The sequence below is a fragment of the Alternaria triticimaculans genome, assembly GCF_023758025.1.
Source record: "Alternaria triticimaculans strain BMP 0046 chromosome Unknown scaffold_5, whole genome shotgun sequence".
In the NCBI taxonomy this organism is placed as follows: domain Eukaryota; kingdom Fungi; phylum Ascomycota; class Dothideomycetes; order Pleosporales; family Pleosporaceae; genus Alternaria; species Alternaria triticimaculans.
Genome location: NW_026055962.1, coordinates 1,309,880 through 1,326,415, shown reverse-complemented (window position 1 = coordinate 1,326,415; position 16,536 = coordinate 1,309,880). Strand labels below are relative to the sequence as shown.

Here is a 16,536-nt window from a genome sequence, read left to right as displayed (position 1 = left end):
AGTGAATCCTCAAACCTCCCTAAAAGCAACCTCTTCAGGCAACCTAAAACTGGCACAAAACATCCTCTTCTTGGGCGCCACATCTCTCACATCATACACGTTCACATCCTCCATATCGGGTGTGATGACTGTACCCAACTGCCGGCTAACCTCTTCGCAAATGCCCTTGATCTCCTCGATGTTATCATCGCTCTTGGTCGAGAAGCAGTGTACATGGATCATGGGAAGCTTCTGCGAAGTGTGCGGTGCGAGAAGTTTCTTGATCTCAGAGACTGGGTATCCGGGGACGTTGGCGTAGAGACCGATGAAGGAGGGGAGGAAGGTAATGGCGGAGGCGGGGAGGTTCATGACGTAGTGCGAAAAGAAGCGTGGTTGGACGAGTGTCTTGAGGGGTTCAGGCTGCTTCTTCTCTTCTGGTTTGCTGCGAGAGGATTTGGTTTTGGGGTAGATAGACACGGAGTGCTCGTCGCTTGTCAATAGATCCGCGGAGGCTTGACGGATAAAGGCCCCACCATCGGTGTTGAAGGAACGGACAAAGTCGCCTACTTTGTTGATCTTGATGTTGCCGACGAGCGAGTTGTAGGATTCGGGGTTGAGGTCGTTGGCCCAAACGAAGCACTTCTTCTTGCCCGCGGGTACGGCAAAGGGTCCTACGCCGGCCATGACGTCGCAGATTGCCTCGCCTTCGCGGAACATGTTGCAGAGCCGCTCGTGCTCCGTGTGCAGACGCGTGTTCCAGTATACTTTGGCGAAGTCGAATTTGAAGGTGCAGCCCTGCTCGCGCAGTTCGACGTTCATGTCGTCTGGGCCGTGGAGCACTTCGTACTGGAAGGTGCGGAATGCGTTCTCGGTGCCTACATTGTCGAGCTTGTTGATGACTGTCTTGACCATGGGGTTCTTGTCGGCGAGGACGGTTGCAATGAGGTGCTTGTAGGGCCAGTACCTTTCGCGGAGGTTCAGGTGGGCGACGTGGCCGGCGAGGGCGAAACCCTGGGGTATCTCATCGTCGTGGATGGACTCGGGTGGGGGGATGGTTGCGCTCGTGATTTCGGAGTAGGTGAAGTAGTCGTAGTTGAGCTGCAGCTGATAGGGAATGACGCCTAGGGTGCCGTCTTGCTCGAGATCGCGCAGCTTAGGGGACCAGGTCGTCCTATCTGCCTGGTTTCAGACTCAGTACTTCCATGTACTACCGCTGTGGGGTGACTCACCGGAGTGGACGACTTCTGGTCGCAGGAGCAGGCATTTGCTGCCTCTCGACGCTTGTTCTGAATCGGGGTCGACTCTTATCGGATCTATGCGATTGCTTGGCAGCGTGTCCTTGCTGGCGGTGAGTTCCTTGCGGCAGCGCGATATGTCCTTGGGGTTGAAGATGCGGGCGGCCGAGGTGGGGATCGTCTTGTGGAAGAAGCTGCGGTCCAGCACCTTCATGGCGCGGTTCACGGGGGGCGCGAACATGTCGGAGGTCGCTTCTGTGGCCGACATTGAATCGTGGGCGCGTGGAGAATGGGTGTCGCGTGGGTGTGTCGCGGCTGGGGAATTATTTTTTGGTGAGGGATGACGCAGGCACCGTTAGGATGACCCCAGCATGGCACATGTCAGGTACCGGCCGCTTTGGGCGCGACCCTCGAGACGTGAAAGACATAGTCTGTAGTAATCAACTTGTATTTGTCTCGACTACGTTTGAGTGTCAGTGTCCTGAACGGCGTCAGGGTCCGCTGCACAGGTGACGACAGGCCAGTCCAAGCTTCGTGGTCGGCTGCAGGGGTCGGGACACCAGGATCGCGTACCTAATCTTGCACCGGCGTGGTCAATCAACAAAACAACTTCGCCATAGCACCGCCTCCTGAGCCGTGGATGACCGCGACCGCGCCCTCGCCCTCGCCCGTCCACCGCCGTCGCCGCCCATGAAGTCTCCCGGATCCCGCCTCTGACCGCTGCATAGACCGAGCGGCCCGTTGCCATCTCCTTTGTCCGCATACCCCGGATTCCGAGCACGAACAAAGTCACCACGCCCACCATGGCGTCTGGCGGAGGAAACATCAAGGTCGTGGTGCGATGCAGGCCCTTCAACGGCCGAGGTAGGCAGCCCCTTGCGTTACTAAGGCACTGCAACTAACAACGCGCAGAGAAGGCGCGCAATGCACAGTGTATCGTGCAGATGAAGGGCGACCAGACCATCCTCTCCCCTCCCCAACATGCCGATATCAAGGGGAAAGCCGCCAAAGCCGCCTCCGAGGGCACCAAGACATTCGCCTTCGACAGGTCGTACTGGTCCTTCGACCGCGACGCTCCCAACTATGCCGGCCAGGACAACCTCCACGAGGACCTTGGCAAGCCGCTGCTCGACAATGCCTTCCAGGGCTACAACAACTGTATCTTCGCCTACGGCCAGACGGGTTCGGGAAAGTCGTACTCCATGATGGGCTATGGCGCGGAGTACGGCATCATCCCCAAGATTTGCCAGGACATGTTCGAGAGGATCAAGGGGTTACAAGCAGACAAGAACTCGTCCTGCACCGTCGAAGTGTCCTACCTGGAAATTTACAACGAGCGCGTGCGCGACCTGCTGAACCCGTCGAATAAAGGGAACCTACGAGTTCGCGAGCATCCGTCCACCGGTCCCTATGTCGAAGATCTTGCCAAGTTGGTCGTCCAGTCCTTTCCCGAAATTGAGAACCTCATGGACGAGGGAAACAAGGCCCGTACCGTAGCTGCCACCAACATGAACGAGACGTCCTCGCGATCGCACGCCGTCTTCACCCTTACCCTCACCCAGAAGCGCCACGATGTCGAGACCAGCATGAGCGGAGAGAGGGTTGCCAAGATCAGTTTGGTCGATTTGGCCGGATCAGAACGAGCTCAGTCGACGGGTGCGACTGGCGCGAGATTGAAAGAAGGTGCCGAGATCAACAGGTCTCTGTCTACACTGGGTCGTGTCATTGCAGCGCTTGCAGACCAGTCATCGGGAGGCAAGAAGAAGGGTACCCAAGTGCCATACCGAGACTCCATCTTGACATGGCTCTTGAAAGACTCTTTGGGAGGAAACAGTATGACAGCCATGATTGCTGCCATCTCTCCCGCCGACATCAACTTCGAGGAGACCCTCTCGACCCTCCGCTACGCCGACTCCGCGAAACGCATCAAGAACCACGCTGTCGTAAACGAAGACCCCAACGCGCGCATGATCCGAGAGCTCAAGGAAGAACTGTCAAAACTGCGGACTCAGCTGGGTGGAGGAGGCGGTGGAGTTGCCGGAGCGAATGGCATCATCGAAGAACAGTACGCACCCGATACACCATTGGAGAAGCAGATCGTTTCCATCACACAAGCAGATGGTTCGATCAAGAAGGTATCCAAGGCCGAGATTGCAGAGCAGCTTGATCAGTCAGAGAAGCTCTATACTGAGTTGAACCAAACTTGGGAAGAGAAGCTGCAAAAGACTGAAGAAATCCACAAGGAACGAGAAGCCGCGCTGGAAGAACTTGGTATCAGCATCGAAAAAGGTTTCGTTGGTCTGTCAACACCAAAGAACATGCCTCATTTGGTCAACTTGAGTGATGATCCACTCTTGACTGAATGTCTCGTCTACAACCTAAAACCGGGCACGACGACCGTTGGCAATTCTGATGTTGAAGGCCAAACCGCACAAATACGTCTAAATGGCTCACAGATTCTTGCCGAACACTGTCACTTCGAAAACGTGGATGGCAAGGTGACGGTGATACCCCAGGAAACCGCTAGTGTCATGGTCAATGGTGTACGCATCGACAAGCCAAGGTTACTCAAGAGCGGCCACCGCATCATCCTTGGCGACTTCCACATCTTCCGCTTCAACAACCCGCAAGAGGCAAGAGCTGAGCGTGCTGAAGTAGGCACAAGCCTACTTCGACAGACGGTTACCGCCAGCCAGCTCAACTCTCCCTCGCCTGCACCAAGACCCGGTCACGACAGATCGTACAGCGCCATCAGCATCGCAAACTCTGACTTCGACCCCGATAGTCCAAGGGCAGGATCGCCTGCATTCTGGCAACGTGGCCGTGAGTCAGAGTTCTCCTACGCACGCAGAGAAGCTCTTACGGCGTGGCTGGGGCCAGACAAACGCATCGAAAACCTTCCAGACGAAGACTTTGAGGCGCTCTTTGAAGATCTCAGCAGGTTGCGCGAGACCCGCAAAGCACGTCCCGAGAGTCGCATCTTCAGCGACGAGGACACAGAGTCCATGTCCTCATACCCTGTACGAGAGAAGTATGCTTCTGGAGGGACACTAGACAACTTCTCGCTCGATACCATGTTGACGATGCCATCCACGCCAAGGCAAGACGGCAGCGAAAAGATGGAGGAAATACGAGAAGACATGGAAGAGAAGATGGACAAGCGGAAAGAGGACTACAGTGCAAAGCTGAAAGCTGACGCAGAAGCAAAAGTCGAGCTGGAAGAGCTGCGAGCTGCGAAGGAAGAAATGCAGAAGCAGCTACAACAGCAGAAGGAGGCTTTTGCACGTCAAATGAAAGAGCTTGGCCACGAGTGGGTACCTGAACCTGAAAGCAGCGGAACGCCGGAAGCGGAAGCGGAAGCAAAGGATGCACACAACGAGCAGAATGAGCAGCAACTGGAGTTGATCCGGACTGTTTTCAAACAGTGGCGGCGAAGAAAGTACGTCACCATGGCGGAGACGCTTTTGCAGAACGCCGCTGTTCTGAAGGAGGCTCAAGTTATGAGTCAACAGATGGACAAGCGCGTCGTCTTCCAATTTTGCATTGTCGATATCGGGCATACTGTCCCGTCATCTTACGACTTGGTGAACATGGGCATTCCGGGAGAAGACGACGAATACCTCGACAGCCAGTCCAAGCCCTGCGTTGGTGTTCGCGTCATCGACTTCAAGAACGAAGTGGTGCACCTATGGTCATTACAGAAGCTACGCGATCGTGTACGACGGATGCATCAAATGCACCAGTACATGAACCGACCAGAATACTTCCAGCACTTCAACCCAGAGTCGCCATTCTCCGAACCCTGCATGCCCGAGTTCTCGCGCATCGGCGATGTGGACGTTCCGCTCGCTGCTGTTTTCGAATCAAGAGTACGAGACTTCAGCCTGGACGTCATCTCTCCTTACACAGCAAACCCGATTGGTATTATCCGACTATCGCTAGAGCCTTCATCTGCAGAAGCACCTTCGACTACGCTCAAGTTCAATGTCGGTATGCATGATCTGGTTGGGTTTCCGGAACGTGAGGGCACCCAAGTCCACGCTGTGCTGTTTGTACCTGGCATCTCCGACGAGAGTGGAGCCACGACCACAACCTGGATCACCGATTTCAACGAAGGCCCTATCCGCTTTGAGAGTGTGCACAGCATGAGTCTTCCATACCCGAGCCCGCGCGATACCTTCCTTCGAATCTCCATCTTCGCAAAGGTCACGGATATTCACCTCGATAAATTGCTGAGCTGGGATGACATGCGCGACTCTGCGGAAAAGCCCAAGCAGAAGCGTCGTCATGCACGACTTCCAGAGTCAGAGTTCTACACAGAAGATACACATGACATCTTCTCCCGCATCCAGATTCAAGAGATTACTGACGATGGGACATACCAACCCGTCGAGGTAACGCAGAGCAACGTCATGGACGCTGGGGTATACCAACTCCACCAGGGTCTAGCACGCCGCATCGTTGTCAACCTCACCCATACTTCTGGAGACACAATACAATGGGAGGATGTCAAGTCGCTGCGCATGGGTCACATCCGATTGGTCGATGCAGCTGGTAACAGTCCTAACTACGGCTCACCCGTCAAAGAAGTGCCTGTCGATCTGACATCCCCACCTGTCATCAGGAAGAACGCTGATGGCACCACAAATGTCAAATTTGTAGGACGATGGGACAGTACGGCTCACGCGTCTCAAATTCTCGATCGGGCGACAAAGGATAACTTCCGCGTGAAAGTCACGCTGCTGTTCGACGTCACATCCTCCAAGCTTATCGAACCCATGTCGTTCTCCTTCGACCTCTTCGTACAAATCCGGGGCCGTTCTTACATGCGCCAGACCTCTCTCTTTTCGTTAGCGAACATCTGGAATACAGTGAAGGTCGTTCACTCGACAGTAGGAATCTTCAACGTTGCTATTCGTCCCACTTCCGTCAAGCGTGCGACAGATCTTTGGCGAATGAACACGAAAGACGACTACGTGAAGGGTGAAGAGCAGCTCGCAGGCTGGACGCCGCGCGGTGTTTCGCTGGTACGCGACTTCATCCACATAGAAAAGCGCCGCGCTCGAATCGCAGAGATAGAAACAGCGCGTTCTGTTTTGTCGTCCAAGGCATTGAGCATACCTGCTTCCGCTCTTGCTTCCTCAAAGGATAAGCCCTTGGAAGAGGCTCAGATAGCACTCCTCCAACGCATGATCTCGCTCTGGAAGACCAAGAAAGCGCCTGCCGAAATCATCCTCAACCCCACGAATCTTGAGCCTCCCACCAACGGCGCCGCCTTTGCGGCACGCTCTCCTTCTCCATCGCCAAATCCAACCCCCAGCTTGACAGCTACCGTCCGCTTCATCAGCAAGAACCCTAACTTAATGAAAGCGTCCTACCTCCTCACTCCAGATCCGACAAACACGCGCTGGATACGGCGATACGTAGAACTACGAAAGCCATACCTCCACATCTACTCATCAGATGGCGATGAGATCAACGCCATCAATGTCAGCACAGCGCGTATCGACCATTCGCCGCAAATCGCGAAACTACTTGGAGGCGGACAGCAAAGCAACGGCCAAGGAAATGCCGGCGCGCACAAGGACGTTGTCTTTGCCGTCTTCGCGAGAAGCAACACGTACATCTTCCGAGCGCGGAGCGAGAGGGAGAAGATTGAGTGGATATTGCGATTAGATCAAAGTTACTTCAGCAGCGAAGGAAGCGAGGCGTCGACGTGAGGACGCGTAATGAGTATTTGGCTGGAAAAGTTACATGTAGACATTCGGCGCCATGTGGAAAGGGTTTTAATTCTTGTACCGAAGCTGTAGAACAGTGGAAAGACGGTCGGTCGAGGTGTTGTTGCTGTCCCCCCGTCAGGCTTTGGCGTTATAGTCGGGCTTTTGTATAGCTTTTCTTGGGATACCCAGAGTATAGTTGATACTCCTTTTGCGCGATAATTTAGCGTAGAGATTCGGTCAATTCAGCTTCATTGCTAGACTATAGCTTCGTTCTGGGCCTGAACGTTTTTTATTGCTCGTAGCGATCACAGCTCCCTGTATCGCCCAGTGCACCCCGCAAGCACTAGCCTGTTTCCAGAACCCCTCACACGCGATTGCCCGAGGCTAAACACGTGGATCGACGCAGCTTACTCGCACACGACCACGACGCCAATGTAAACCTTCAGTAGCATCATGGGTTTTACGTATCTACTTGTCTGTGACGCGATAGCTGAAATCGAAGGAATCAGGCAAAGCACACTCAACGATGGTCAACACACAGAAAGAGAAGACACAACATGATCTGGACGACCAAAAGCTTGGTCTGTACCTGCAGCAAGAGATACCCAATCTGAAGACGCCTATCCTATCGACAAAGATCGGATACGGACAGAGCAATCCGACATACTACGTCGATGATGCCGCTGGCACACGCTACATACTCCGAAAGAAACCCAGCGGCACCATCATCTCACCTGTAGCACACCAAGTCGATCGAGAGTACAAGGTGTTGAAAGCACTCGGGTCTGTTGAAGGTTTCCCTGTTCCAAGAGTATACTGTCTATGTATGGATGCATCGATCATTGGAACAGCGTTCTACGTATGTCTCAGCCACCCTCCCGACAAACGCTTCCAATCTAACATACGTACCTCTCCACCAGGTCATGGAGTACATCCAAGGCCGTATAATCACCGATCCCAATCTCTCCACCCTGCCACTCTCCGACCGTCGCGCAGCATGGGAATCCGTCATCTCAACCCTAGCCTGGCTGCACTCCATCAACCCCGACACCATCGGCCTCTCCACCTTCGGCAAGAAAACCAACTTCTACGCCCGCCACTGCAACACCTTCTCCCTTATCGAAGCGCAACAAGCCCAAGTCCGCGACACAACCACAGGCCAGCAACTCGGTCGCGCGCACCCGCATTTCGACGAAATCGTATCCTACATACGAAGTCACCTGCCCCAGGAACGCACCTGCATCATCCACGGCGACTACAAGTTTGATAACATCATTTTGCATCCTACTGAGCCCCGTGTGGTTGCTATCTTGGATTGGGAGTTGAGTACGCTGGGTCATCCGCTTATGGATGTTGTGTATGTGACGGGGCCGTATTGGAATCGTGCTAGTAAGGTGGGTATTCCTGGGGGGCCGATGGTGCAGACGGTGAGGGATGAGCAGGGGGGTGATGTTTATGATGAGGTGAATCAGGCGCAGAATGGGTTGCCGAGTATGCAGGAGTTATTGGGGGTTTATGAAAAGAAGGCGGGGTGGGATCCGAGGCGGGATCGATGGGACGTTGCGAGGGTGTTCCATCTGATGAGAGTGAGTTTATAATCTTCATCTTTCCTTGATTGTCGCGTGGCAGAGAACAGTACAAGCTAACACAGCTATCAGGGAAGTGTGATAAGCCACGGCATTCAAGCGCGAACCATCAGCGGGCAAGCCAGCAGCTCCTTTTCACATGTGTATTTTGAGAACACGAAACGAGGACTCGACGAAGCACTCCGACTAGTTCGTTCGATGAAGGACAAAGAAGCGCCCAAGAGCACGCTATAGTAAAACCATCCATCTCAGTATAACCGACAGAGCGTCATGACGACTAGCTTCCCGTCTCCCCGCTACAGCATTACGCGTCAAACGTCCTTGAAGCGCTCGCCAGTTCCACCCGTACCATACAACACGCATACACTGATCTACATCTCCACTTCCCCATTCACTTCTCCAACACTCCATCTTCCCCTCTCCACTACACTGTCAGAGAACGTACTCAGTCTCCACCCTATCATCATCCCGTCTCCACGCGCGGTGTCTACTCGCCAAGTCCGCATCACTCGCTATCCGGGGAGAAGATACGTAGACCAACGCATCAACACTCACAGCCCAGGCGCATACGCAGCAGCCAAAGCCCTTGCACGCATTTCCCTCTTTTATCACACACACAGTCTCAGTCAGTCCCATTACCCTTCCGATTCATTTTCGTGGCTCCCCATCCTCCCCATGTCACAAACGCCAACCACACCCACCCACCCCTACCCCAAGCTTTCCCAAGGTTCAATTGCAAATCCCACGACCAGCATCCTAAATCCCCCCAAACCACCAAGCCCTATGCACCAGTCATACATGAAATCCCACGCGCCCCCCAAGCCCGTCTTGGCTCCCGCGCACGCATCAAACAAAAGCGCTTATCTCAGAGCAGCAGCGCGAAAACGCACGGGCCACATGCGCGCAATTTGAATCGTCGTGTTACAGTGCAGAGGCATGTGAAATTCCGCCAAGCGGGCCAAGCTTTTTTGCTGAATGAGATGCGAAGGGCTGGCGCGGCCACTAGGATCTGAGACTGTTGGGGTGTTTCATTTACTGTGGCATTTGCTGTGTGGTAGGTAGGGGAATTGTTTGGTCTCGAGTGTTGCTAAGAATGGGATGCCGATGCGTTGCTTTGATGATGGTGAGCGGAGTGATGGTTAGTTAGGTGCCTAAGGACGGGAAGTTACGTAGATGGATATCTGGCCGATCGTAATCTGGCTATCGTGAAGCTTGCGAAAGCTGGCGGGAACGGAAGAAAAGCGAAGACGAAAACACGATAATATGGTGGGAAAGAGCAACAAACGCGCGCATGCATTCGAACATTGTTTGTGGAAGCTATCTACAACTATCGGAACGGGTGTCTTGACTACCTTCAATATCTCCCGTCCTCCAGCCCCCATCAAAGTGCAGTGCAGCGCAAACTTCGTGTCGAGAGAAATGAAGTATGTATAAGAAAAGATTGCCCGTGGTATCTGTTGCCCCCTCCCGATTTTTTATGACGCCGACGCTATGCAAAAGCCGATTGGAGATAGTAAAATGGATAAAACTCGGGGAATACAAAGAGTGATGGTGTGTGTGTGTGTGTGCATTACAAGTGTCTGGTGGCGCGCCCTAGGTCTAATGCTGGAATGGAGATGGAGAGTGTGGTGTCTAAACGAGGGAAGCCTGTAGACCTGCTGGCGGCTTCGGAGAAGGTACGGAGAAGCGATGGCGGAAACATGGGGGTATAAAAGGAGCGTGGTGCTTTTGATAGACTCACGACAGGCGTATACGTGGTGGTACAACGAGTGAGAGAAACGTAAACCGAAGAGAAACGCCGTTGGAAGCAAGTTGGTAGCAGAGATCGCACGGCGGGGAGCGACGGTGCTGAGATTACTGGGTTTGGCGTTTAGTGGTCTGCAATGTCTTCGTCCATGCCGGGGTAGATGATGTCGGCGACATAGATCGCCTGTACGTGTTTGAATAGGACGAAGCACCACATCGTGATGATGGCGATGGTAAGGCCGTTCCCCACGAAGAGCACCGTTTCGTCTTTCAGCGCGTTGCCGATCGAGATGGTGGCGATGACGAATCCGGTGTTGGGGAAGACCATGGCCCACCATCCGAGATGGAAGTAGACAGCCCACGAGTTGATGACCTGGAACCGATGTTAGTATTGTTATAGAACGAGACACTGTGGCGAACTTACGGCGACGAGGGTGATCATGAAGAACCACATAGCCAATACCCAAAGGAAGAGTGCGACAATGAGAGCCAAAGTCCTGAGTAGCTTCGCGTCGACAAGGCCATCGCCTTGCAAGTCAAAGTCGTCAGGAAGAGCGTTGGCCATACCAATCAGGGCCAAGCAGGTAAAAGAAGGCGGTCCGACAGCGATAAACATGGCTCCTCGATGCTCACGATCGGGGTATCCGACTTGCATCAGACGCCCAATATAGTGCGCATACATGAGAATAGCAACCGTGAATCCAAGACCCTGGCATCCAAGTCCGGCAACCAGGATAGGCATTCTGGACGATACGGGCTGTGATTTGGCAATGACCGAGGCGATTGTACCCGCAAGCATGATAGGGAAGATGGGGAGCAGCCACGAGGGCATGAAGCTGGTAAGCTTGTAGGTGTGACTGCAGAACAGGAACGAGTACTGGAAGGAAGCCAAGCAGAAAGTGATGAAGGTGTATGCCCAGAAAGCGACTGCCATGGTAGTGATCGCCCACGCACGATTCGGGTGATCCTCTTCGTACGCTTCTATGACATATTTCTGCGTTCCAGTGATGATTGTAGCGATCGACAGGAAGAATGGTCCGAGGAAGAGTCCTTCACGTTCGTGTTTGATGGATTCCTTGAAGGATCCAGCGTACTTGGTGAAGCGGAGGACCATTGTCATTGTGACGGCAGTGAACAGCATGAGGTTGAGAATGTAGAAAACGGCGCCGATGGTGATGAGACCGGGGAAAGAATGGGGCTGGATGGCGATAAGCGTGCCGAGACCACCAGTAGCCATCGTCAGGGTGTAGTTCGCCCATGTGTAGTGCTTGAGCCGTTGTCCGAAAGTGAGGTATGGCTGGTTGGGATCCTTCCTGCCAGGGATCTTGGTGTGCTTGTCCCATTCCGAGTGGCCATCGGCATGCTTGTGCTTCTCGAGATCGATATCGTCCATCTGGGGTGGCGACTGAGGAGGTTGGTCCCTGAAAGGGTTCTCTGGTTCTGGCTGCCTCTCCTTCGTGTCGATGCGGTATCCATTAGCATCAACCGGACCGGGAAAGTAGCCTCCTCCATTAGATGCGTACATAGGCGCAGGTGTTGCTGCTGGTGAGTTGGCTGCCCATGTGTTGGTGCGAGTAGTCTCGCCGGACTCAAAGGAGAACTGGTTCTGTTGTGCGACCTGAGGTTGCGGCTGGTACTGATTTGGCTGTAGCTGTTGTTGCTCGGGTGTTTGTTGTTGCTGTTGAGGGTTGGACAGGCGGGAGTAGTTGTTCACATCTCGACTTGATTGAGGAGAATGTTGACGGGGTCCAGAAGGTAGACCATACTGTCCTTGCTGCTGAGGAGTTTGCATACGAGGTCCGGAAGGTAGACCGCCGTACTGCTGGCTCATATGCTGAGGCTGAGGTGGAGGTGCATATTGAGGTTGCTGCTGGTTTGGTGGGAGAGGGAATTGACCGTTGTTCTCGAAATTAGGGCTGAAGGTGTCTTTTGGTCCAAAGGACAGGCCTTCTGGTTGGTAGCGAGTATCCATTGCTGAAATGATAGAATAGGTGTCCTGCACCGTAGAGACTAAATGACGGAAGAGACGGCAAATAAAGGAAAGAAACCAAAGAAACTATGACCACAAAACGCGCAATAGGGACAAGTATTGACCTGCACGGGGCAATTTGATAGAAACCCGAGAGGCGATGCTCGGGAATAGACCAGTGTATTAACACGCGCCGAGCGGGATCAGCATGGGTCAGCCTCTCTAGTATCGGTCCTGTTTCGAACTGCGTGCCAATCTAGCGCAAATACCTCTGGCAGCTAGTCAATGAGGCTCCACGGAGTCATGGTGGGATCTCAGAGTGCTTGGCGAGGACGAAGTGTTGCGTACATCCTCCTGGTATCCACATCAAAGCGTCGAATAAGCTCCGAGCAGCGGCCAGCGCACGTACTCTTAGATAACGACCTGAGGTCCTCTTCGCTTCATCTAGTTCCAGGAATGGTAACTCCACCTTGGCGGTGCACGATGCGCCAAGATGTTGAGTTAGCTTCCGTCGCTTAGTACATTCAAGACGAATGCTTATCGCCTTCCATGATCTGCATCGTGGCTATGCTGCTTGCGTACCCTGTGGATAACTCAGTGTATGATGGATAGTATTCGTGCACTGCATCCACGTAGTTGCCATATTGCAGTTGTCCACTCAGATTGACAGTACTGGGGAGTCCTTCCTTACTTCATGTCCGTCATACATAGACATCTTACCTGTCATATTTGGGCCTAGAGCGAACCTGACGCATCGCTTTCAGGGCAGCAGGACCGAATAGCTGTGACGCGGGCGTCGGCTTCGCGCCGCAATGCAGGGAGAGTCCCTTCGACCTGAGAGAACCCCTAGACGACGGCCATGGCGGTCTCCAATCTGGATCACCATGCGATGGTGCGGTCCGGATTCCTCCGACTTGACTAGGGCATGCTAAGCGCGGAACATGGACTGGGCAACGAGAAAATAAGATGCGGCTCAAGCTGTCGAGGGACGGTGATTCGTGGTGCCAAAAAGGGGCGTCGAAACGGATGACGAAACGCTTAAAGCGGAGCCCGTTGCGTCGGCTTCGTTGCCAAGCATCCCGCGCAAGACACAACCAAACAAGGGGCCACCGTTTCGCAGCCCGATGCAGCCACAGCCGCATACTAGAACGCAAATAAGGTTGAGGGAAGTTTGACACTGGCGGCTCTGATTGCTTGCGTGTGTGCGAAGCTTGTCGGGCCAAGATCATCGGGTGGAAGCTCGAAGCTGTCTCAACAATGCCAGAACCCTCGCCCAAGCTCCACTCTGGTGTTTGACTCTGCTTCGGCCAAGGCTAAGCCTTAGGCAAAAAGCCTATCTCGACTTATCGTCATTCCTCAAAAAGCGCCGAGTCCCCACGTGCGTTCCAGAAGCCTGCCCGTATAGTTGATGCCGCCGCAAGGTGAGCGCGTACAAGCCTGGAGGTTGCTTGTAGAGGGTGGGAACTGATTGAGGGCCTGCGAACTTTGACTCCGGCTTGTCTTCGTTGCGAGTGGATTACACGCACTGCGTCGCGTCCGGTGGGTCTGTAATGATGAGTTGCTCTCTGGGCGTGGGCGGTGCACTCAACGTCTTTTCAAATCCGACCTGAGTCGACCAATCGGGCCGTGATCCAGTGTTCATGGCAGTGCTGAGTATGTCGGTGCGTCGATGATACGCAGAGCCCAAAGGCGATGCAAATTGTGAATGATCGGAGACAAGGAAGGAACAAGGGCATGTGAAGATGGCCAACGGGGCAAGAGCTGCCGGATGATGATGATCTACACCTGGGCCTAAGGCTGAACGCTAAAAAGCGGGCTGCGCCGTGCACTGCCAAGGTCCATCGTTGGGCTTTTCAATTGTCAACATTGCTATGATCACAAAATGCACTCCGTCGCTCGCGGGCGGACAGGACGGCGCGTCACGGAGCACTGCGGAAGAGACAAGAGTTCGCCAAGCAGATGCATGTGTGTCGTCACTGGTGGTAGAGAAATTACGCTTGCCCCTTATCTGGCAGCGTTTAAAGGCGTTGCTCACTGATTGCTTTTCAGGCAGTTATGCTGTAGAGGCACGGTTTCATGCAGAGAGGTGCTTCTTGGTATGGTTGGCTTTCGCATGTGCTGCAGAATCCTCTCATTGAAGTAACGCCGCTGAGGTCTCGGGTTGAAAAGAAAACGCCCGAGATCACCCGAATCGCCGTGGTAATACGATGTCATCGCCTTCCCGACGATGCCCATGTGTAAAAAATCTTATCGTGTCAAGAGGGATCGTGCAGCGGTATCCTTCCCTGTGCCCAACGAGCCTTGTCGCCTCGTATCTTTGGAAGCCGCTGGGCGAGGTCCACATGGCGACCTTGGCTTCAAAAGACAAAACAGGCATAAATGAAGAATGTGGATACTTCATGTTAGTATTAAAGTGTAGCAGTTACCTATACCATGCCTCCCCCGTTCTCTACGATATGTCGTGGCGTATAATGGTACGATTGTCTGGCTGATGTCGCCTTCTCTAATCTTCTAGATTTTACTGGCTTCTTTCAGTACCTCGCGCGTAAGTACCTCACCTTTCTTCCTCACTTCACTGAGCCTGCCCATCTTCAATAACCTCCCTATCATCTCTTCGTCTCCGTGGTGGCTGTTGTGCTCGAATTCAGGCTCTTCGCCATATGCTACTCGGGCCGCGTCGACTAGTATTCTTGCTGTCATGCCAAATACTCTGAACGTGGTGAGGCTGTCGATTGCGCTAGGCTCTGGGCGAGGGTCATCTCCATCAGGTAAAGTTTGATGCGAAGAAGGTTCTGGTGTGGATGGCGGAGAGGACCGCGCGGAATTACGTAGGAGTGTCGGAGATGGAGGGGGTCGTGGCATGTAGAAATTGTGCATTCGCCAGCGTGACTCGTGCCAGTCTGTCCAAGAGCCTCGATACCATTTCTCGGGTCTACCGTCTTTCTGCACTGGTGGCGGGCCTTCACCCTCCCACCCTTTGCGCAGGAAGTTGTGAAACGGCGCCGTGAAGACCGCTGCTACTTCCCTGGGGTCGAGGCGCGGCATAAGCCTTTCTTCTACAGAGAGACTGTTCGTGTCGGAGGAAGCGGGCACGTCGGAGGATGTCTCTGCCGGACGCAGAAAGGCGACGCAGGGCCGCACTCCGAGTTCGGTCTTTGCGAGATTCGCAGGGAGTTCGCAAAGGTGCTCCACGGTAAATCCTCGAAGCTTCTCCTCATTCATGGGCAGCCCAATCTCTTCGTCCGCTTCACGTCGTGCGACGTCCCACGGCGACTCGTCGAGTGTATCTGCTTTGCCTGAACCGTGTCAGCAGGCACGTCCAATTCAACTCCCATGTGTGATGCGGTACCTCCGGGCAGCGCAGCCTGTCCCGCATAGTTGCGTAACTGCGCGCTGCGCATCGTGAGGACCACCTTGAGCTCGCCATGCCGGTCCGGAAAGAGCAATATAAGGACTGCCGCGCGTCTCGTAAGGGGGCAGTTATACCATTGCGTTGGCGGAGGGGAATACGTTCGGAGGCGGTCCAAGGCGCGCTGTTGGGCGTATTAGCAAGATGAAGGCCTGCTGCGGAGCGCAATCATATAGAATACTTACAACAGATCTTTGGGAAAGCGCCATTGCCGCAATAGCTTTGCTTTGGGCGAGCCATGCTGTCGGTCTCATGGGATGCGCGTGCGTCCGGAGGGTGAAGCTCAGTGGGGTCGTGGACCGAGGTTATCGATAGGCGGCATGCAAGAGCCTCGTGGCAGCCCCAGAACCTCCCGCGCCTTAAATAGATGCCGTGTGGAGATCGTCACTTCCGCCATTAGTCGACGTGGACAGTAGTCACATCACTCAGTTATATGGCGAAGAGCAAGTTAAGTAACTTTCATGCAATTGAATCGCATCTCTATATGAAAGGAAACTCCCGATCGTTATCATCGACATGCGTGGCCATGGTGAAGTGCTACACATCCCACCGCGTGAGCATGCGTTGACGACGTGCAGCAGATCCCCGAGGACATAGGAAAGTAGCATGAAATTGCAAAACAGGACCCATCCGTCAACTACGCACCGTAAGTCTATCATATGCAGACATTCTTTTAGGGAAATCATTTCGCACATGAGAGACCAACGCCAAGATGCCGCGATGTATAGACGATTACTCGTCCTACCTCGAACCACTTTTGAACCGGACCAAACAGAGAGCACCCCTGGCCGTGCAGGCGTACTCGTATTAGAAGACCACCGCCTCTATCCAATGCACCACTGAAGCGTTAGTGGGCAGAGTGAGGCGGCGATGAGAAGATAGCAGAACACCA

General features: G+C 53.9%; 5 protein-coding genes across 5 annotated transcripts; 2 read left to right on the top strand and 3 right to left on the bottom strand.

Moving 5' to 3' along the window:
- Window positions 1-9: 9 nt before the first annotated feature.
- On the bottom strand, window positions 10-1,482 carry TRM5 (tRNA(m(1)G37)methyltransferase; the record flags this gene model as incomplete). Its single annotated transcript, XM_049365392.1, has 2 exons — window positions 10-1,154; window positions 1,209-1,482. The coding sequence occupies 2 exons, from the start codon at window positions 1,480-1,482 to the stop codon at window positions 10-12; spliced, it is 1,419 nt and encodes a 472-aa protein (XP_049223193.1).
- Window positions 1,483-2,017: 535 nt separating this feature from the next.
- On the top strand, window positions 2,018-6,934 carry J4E78_004763 (uncharacterized protein; the record flags this gene model as incomplete). Its single annotated transcript, XM_049365391.1, has 2 exons — window positions 2,018-2,078; window positions 2,127-6,934. 2 exons carry the CDS (start codon window positions 2,018-2,020, stop codon window positions 6,932-6,934), a joined length of 4,869 nt encoding a protein of 1,622 aa, XP_049223192.1.
- Window positions 6,935-7,460: 526 nt separating this feature from the next.
- On the top strand, window positions 7,461-8,754 carry J4E78_004762 (uncharacterized protein; the record flags this gene model as incomplete). Its single annotated transcript, XM_049365390.1, has 3 exons — window positions 7,461-7,793; window positions 7,855-8,520; window positions 8,593-8,754. 3 exons carry the CDS (start codon window positions 7,461-7,463, stop codon window positions 8,752-8,754), a joined length of 1,161 nt encoding a protein of 386 aa, XP_049223191.1.
- Window positions 8,755-10,390: 1,636 nt separating this feature from the next.
- On the bottom strand, window positions 10,391-12,238 carry J4E78_004761 (uncharacterized protein; the record flags this gene model as incomplete). The annotated part of the gene is made up of 2 exons (XM_049365389.1): window positions 10,391-10,639; window positions 10,691-12,238. The coding sequence occupies 2 exons, from the start codon at window positions 12,236-12,238 to the stop codon at window positions 10,391-10,393; spliced, it is 1,797 nt and encodes a 598-aa protein (XP_049223190.1).
- A 2,508-nt stretch (window positions 12,239-14,746) lies between these two features.
- On the bottom strand, window positions 14,747-15,898 carry J4E78_004760 (uncharacterized protein; the record flags this gene model as incomplete). The annotated part of the gene is made up of 3 exons (XM_049365388.1): window positions 14,747-15,531; window positions 15,585-15,768; window positions 15,830-15,898. 3 exons carry the CDS (start codon window positions 15,896-15,898, stop codon window positions 14,747-14,749), a joined length of 1,038 nt encoding a protein of 345 aa, XP_049223189.1.
- Window positions 15,899-16,536: the final 638 nt, after the last annotated feature.